General features: G+C 36.3%; 1 protein-coding gene across 1 annotated transcript; it reads right to left on the bottom strand.

Annotated features, from left to right (window-relative positions):
* Positions 1-3,337: 3,337 nt before the first annotated feature.
* Positions 3,338-4,738, bottom strand: LOC113273001 (AAA-ATPase ASD, mitochondrial-like). Its single transcript, XM_026522777.1, has one exon. The coding sequence runs from the start codon at positions 4,736-4,738 to the stop codon at positions 3,338-3,340; it is 1,401 nt and encodes a 466-aa protein (XP_026378562.1).
* Between the last annotated feature and the right edge of the window lie 1,233 nt (positions 4,739-5,971).

Below are 5,971 nucleotides of genomic sequence, written 5' to 3'. Positions count from 1 at the left end.
GTACACCTATGTGCAAAGGATGGAAGCAAGATACAACTGGAACAAAGGCAAAGGAAATTTTGCAGTCGCTGAGGCCGCAAAAGCACGAGGAGAAATAGCCATGTGATTCAAGCAAAACTAAACCTCAAGGAAGTTGACAGTTCAAGAAGAAAAAGAATGGGTATTAAGTGATCTTGTTTTGCTATTGTGTCCTTTATCTTTTATCAGTCTTTTCTTTCTTTCTTTTTTTCTTTTTCTTTTTTGTTTAAAGATTAAATCCCATGTAATCACTGGATGAATCATTATGAAATTGGACTAGCAATTTCGTTACTATGTCTATGAGTTTTAATTATAAGAATTTCTAAAGCTTTTAGATCGAGCAACTGGGATCTCTCAATATAAATCTAATCAGGATACCAAAAGACTAAGAAGGAAACAGACAAGAAGATTTTCTCAAAGAAATCAGAGATTTATCTGAAAAATTTTCTCTTAAAGAAACCAGAATTTATCTGATTAAGTTCTCTCCCAAAGAAATATGAACTAAGATAAGCTATCAGACCAAACAAATATAGAAAGGGTAAAGATGAAGACAAAAATAAAACCTCCTCAGGTTATCCTGAATTAATCAAAAAAAGTGTTAAGGGGAAGAGCTATGGAAATCATAATCAGGATAGTTGGAGGATTGCTATCCCACAAGAATGGTGTAACTAAAAGAGAGAAGCGATTAAAATTCTAACAAAAATCTCCTAGAGATACATCGGCAGAGAGGTTTCTCGGCGTAACTCCAGATTAAACCTATACTAAGATAAAAGCAAGGTGCAAGAAAAGATGCCTAGAATAGAATGTAATGCATGAGATGCTTTCAAGAAAGAGATAAAATGCATGAATGTTCTTACAATGACTCATCCCAAGAATGAAAGAAAAAGAAATCCCATTACTGGTTCAATGTTGTTTAGGCTAAATATCGAGTCCGGCTCTTAGTTACCTATCATTCCCCTCCAATAATATTGTCCCCTCTAGCTCAGAGAATACACAAACAGGGTTACTACTCACGATTCATTAGCAACGATCTGAAAAGGTACGTAGGATGAAAAAAATTGAGAAGATAAAGAAATATAGTCGTTGAGAGGAGAGAGGGGAGAGGTCTAAGCAGGAATTAGGAGAGAGTTCGTTTTTCTTAAAGATTACGTTTTTCTTTTCCTTCTCTGTATAGAATTGCAATGTCAGAATTGATGATTAAAAGCCAAAACATAAACATCTTTCAATTAGACCAATAAACTTGATACAAGAACTAATATGAAATAATAACAAAAGCACGTACAATATACAGAGTATATAATTAAAGATCATGGTTCTGGGAACACCGGGAAGGACATAAATCAAACTGATTATATCCCAACAACTTGTTCATCAAACTTTTTAGTGAAAACTGTGGAGCTGGCGGTTTATCCTCGATGCAGCATAAACAGACGCTATTACCGGTTTTCGGATTCCATCCACACACAGTGAAATCAAACTTTAAGCCACCCATCTTAGAACAATATGTAAAGTGACACAAGTTCTCGTCACAAGGGGTGTCAGGGTCGTGTATTTCAGCATGTCCCTGCGGATTACATGATTGACTATGGACGTTCCTGTACATGCGTAAGAAACAATATTACTCGCAGTAAGATACATATATCTATTTCTTGTAATATAGAGAGTTCCACTTATCAACAGAAACAGCCATATAATTGAACAGCAAGACCAAATTAAAGGATACAAACGCAAGGAAATTAACCATATAACTTAAGCGAAGTCTGAGACAAACAAAACCAAGAGAAACCCGATGAGAAGAGGAGCTGAGAAACATAGATGGTGATGAGATTTTGCCATTTTTTTCTTGTATGGTTTCTGGGAATGAGTTCTTTTTTTTTCCTTCCGATTTATTGTTATCCCATTATAAGCTCCCTAACTCGGTTGGTAGAAGATTCCCGGCACCTACTTTTTTCTACTTATTTTTATTAACTTTGCCTTGGGGACAAAAGATATATATTTGATCCTAGCTAGGTTCCTCCTACTCATCCTAGTACTAATATAACCCACCAAAAAGAATTATACAAACACTTCATGATTGATAAGTGTTTTCATAATGTGTTTTATTTATAAAGGTGAGGAAAAGTGAACGGAGAAGAGAGACCCGAAGGATCAATGAAAAAGCACAAAATTCTCTTCACAAACACACATATTACTGAACACACTGACGCACACAAAACTGGCCGGATAAGAGCACAGGACCATGGTAGCTAGGGTGGTAATGTCTAACGGTAAGCCTTCAAGCACTGATTCACGAGTTAAGCTTCCATATGCATCAAGAGATTCCAAAACATTGAGTAGATCATTAGAATATATACAATTCCATTAAATCTTTATAAAATTATTATTATAAATATTTTTCAATTGTTTTCACGTCATAGTCTAAAGACTTAAAGGCCTAGACAAATAAAGCTCTCACGTTGAATGGTGAGGAAACCCTCGCTTCCTATTGGCTGAAATAGGTTTTTTTTGAGTTTTGTGAAACGATTTGATGAGGACACTTGCTAACGTATGATTGGTTTAAAAAGAATAGGAAAAAGATTAAAAAAAGGAAACCAAATTAAATTTGGGATTCATGAAGTGACAATATTTAGGTGAGGACACTTGGCAACCGTATGATTGGTTTAAAAATTACAAACCTAAAAAGAAGCATAATTTACCAATTTGAAATTTTATGGAAGTCCAAATTCAATTTAGAAATCGAATAATTTTTATATTAGGACTACTTTTTTCAAATTAATATATAAAGAGGAAAAAAGTCCTTATATTTTCTACGAAAATAAAAGGAAAAAATAAATAAAATTTGTACATATTCTCCGTCTATTTAGTGTATTTGCCCCGCCACACCAAATCAAAAATACATCTCCACGGGACGGACAAAGCCCTGCGCACACCAAATCGAAAATGCATTGCCTCAGAGTGGGCCTCGCACACACCCAGTTGAAAAGAAAAAAAATAAATAAAATTTGCATATATTTTCCACCTATTTAATGTATTTTTCCCGACGCGCAAATCAAAAATACGTCTCCAAGGGACGGGACGAAGCCCCGCGGACACCAAATCAAAAATGCATTGCTACGGGGCGGGGGAAGCACCGCACATACCAAAGCATACATCGCCACGGGCGGGACGAAGGCCCGCGCACACCAAGCTAAAAAACAATATGCCCGCTGCGTAGCACGGACACAAATCTAGTATAATAAAAAGCAACAAACCTGAAGTTAAAATAAATTCATAACACACTTGTTAAATCAAATCAAGGACACCATCATTTCCCTTTGTTTTATGCTTCTTCTTTCTCAGCTTTCAACTTTTCATCTTCTTTTATCCTCTCAAGAGCCTTTATCAAGTTTTGCAAACAAGCTTGAGAGTCTCTTTGGATGGTTTTAGGCATCAAATTCTCAGCAACATCAGCAGGAGAAACTTTTACCTCATGGATCAAAAGTCTTATGGTGTCAAACAGTTCATGAGACTCCAGGTCTAAGTATATCTTCGTGAACACTTTGAATCCTTCGAAACAGAAGTACGACATTTCAATGTGTTTGTCCATCCGTCCTCTACGAATAAGAGCTGGGTCTAATTCCTCGACGTAGTTAGTGGTGAACACAAAGATTCGTTCTTTGCTGCAAGCTGACCATAACCCGTCTATGACATTAAGAAGCCCAGATAGCGTAACCTTCCTGTCCACGTTACTTTCTTCTTCTTCTTTATCTTTATCTTCCTCCTTTTTCTTCTTCTCCCGTTTGTTAGTAAGATCGAGTGAGCAATCGACATCCTCTATTACAGTAATAGACTTATTTGATGTATTATGTAAAAGTTGTTTAAGCTCGCTATTTCCGTTCACTGCCGTTAGTTCAAGATCATAAATGTCATAATTCAAAAGCTTAGCCATGACAGCAATCATACTAGACTTACCAGTACCGGGAGGGACATACAAGAGATACCCACGCTTCCATGGTTTACCAATCTTCAGATAGTAGTCTCTCCCCATACTAAACGTTACAAGATCATCGATAATTTCTTGCTTTTTTGCTGGATCCATTGCGAGGTGATCGAACGTCACTGGGTGCTCAAACGCTACCTGACTCCACAACTTGTATCCATACTCGTGGTTTGCGTTATTAGAGTAAAGACGTATGTGCCTGTTCTCAATCATGTTTTCCTTTCCCTCATTGATGACATGATATAGATATGACTTGGTGATCATCTCGCGGTGCCGCCGATGAAATTTGAGCGTCAAATGTCGTCGCTCCTCAGTAGCCGAAGAATAACGGGAAAAAGACTTGGTTTCTGTGACAGTCTTGTCCAAGGACCACCAGATTTTCACTCCTTCAAATTCATCAACTATCTCTTCATCATCATCCATGCTAAAGGCAAGATCCTTGTTTCCCTTTACTATCCGAGCCTTCAGTCGCTTTGCACGCTTAGAACTTTTAGGACCCAAATAAGCTTCAATTGCGGTGTAAGCTTTGCTTACTTTTAACCAATCACCACCACCAGTGAATTCATCGAAGCTTATCTCTATGTAAGGATATGCAAATGCCGTAATTCGGCATATGTATACTGATAGATAATGAGAGACATACTCTGGAACAAATTGTTGAATCATCGTATAAACAAACATGATGCTTCCCATGAGTGTTCCAAATCCCATCAAAATCTCCCCCATACTCCTACTCGACATCTTTCTTAATTTTCTGAGCAACAAGAAATGAAATTCTGAGAATCAGAGAAGTGGGAGAGCCTGATAGTGTGATATGACAACTTATACAATGTGTATATCCAAAACTCATATGGTTGTGATCATGCTTAAATAGATATGACGTATCTCTCATCATCGTACCAACAGAAACTAAAACATGCATCTTTTTTTTGTGCTCTTTCCTGCTAATTAATTCATGCTTAATTGGCAAGGAACGAACCCCATCGGCACCAAGAATCTTAATAAAAAATAATTAATTGAAATTTGGAATGTGGTCGAACGTCATCACATAAACGTTTCTTAATCGTTTTCTTCCCACAGGCATGTAGGAAGTTTGTGTACTGTCTCTTTAAAATGTTCTTCAGTTTCACACTTTTCTATTATTTTATTTTTTTTTACTTTATTTTTTCTCCTTTTATATATAGTACTGTCATTCTTAATCAGCTAAAGATAACGAAGCTGCAAAAAAAAAAGGGGTACAAGAATCAATCTTTAGGGGCCGTCCCATTATAGGAGGTAAAAGGTGCAGGATGGAATTTTTCCTTCTTTAGACTTGTGCTTCACATGAGTTTTACGTACCTTCTCTCAAATTCAGAACAACACGCAACTGCCTTTATAATGAAAACGTCGATTAACAGAATGAGTTTTCCTAATATACTATGCTAGAAGAGAGAAATTGAAATGAAACTAGCCACTTGGATAACGTCAATTGTAGGAAACTTTAACTCCAACAAGTCCTGCTAGCGTAAAAGCATTAGGTGACATTGCCCTGGGTAACAGTATTTGTATCCGTTGGATTAAATCCTATACTAGAATACGGCTACCACGGTGGGGAGGGCCGACCGAAGAAAAAAGGAAACACTGCTGTAATTGGGCTGTAAAAGAAAAATTTTGCCTAAAGTGAAAGTATCGTTTTTCCTGAAACGGAGGGAGTATATCGTTTTATTAATTGCAATGGAAAATTAGTTGATGCATAAACCAAAATATGGTTACATGACTTGTTATGCACCCTTTGTGGTGGTTTGCATAATGGCTATGAAATCAATTTTTGAAAATCGTGGCTAAAATGATAAACACTTCCGAATTTTTCGTAAAAACTTTAAATTTGATATTGTTGTTTGTACTCATTGAGGAGATCTCTTTAAAATCTTTCCAACGAAATAAAATTTGTAAAATTTCAAAACAGAAAAAAAAAAAAAAAAAAAAAAATTTTAA

Source organism: Papaver somniferum, chromosome 4 (genome assembly GCF_003573695.1).
Source record: "Papaver somniferum cultivar HN1 chromosome 4, ASM357369v1, whole genome shotgun sequence".
NCBI classification, from domain to species: Eukaryota; Viridiplantae; Streptophyta; class Magnoliopsida; order Ranunculales; family Papaveraceae; genus Papaver; species Papaver somniferum.
This window is presented reverse-complemented; position numbering and strand designations above follow the sequence as displayed.

What these genes read in the sequence shown, in the direction of transcription:
- LOC113273001 (XM_026522777.1), bottom strand. Translation starts at nt 4,738, where the DNA reads ATGTCGAGTAGGAGTATGGGGGAGATTTTGATGGGATTTGGAACACTC.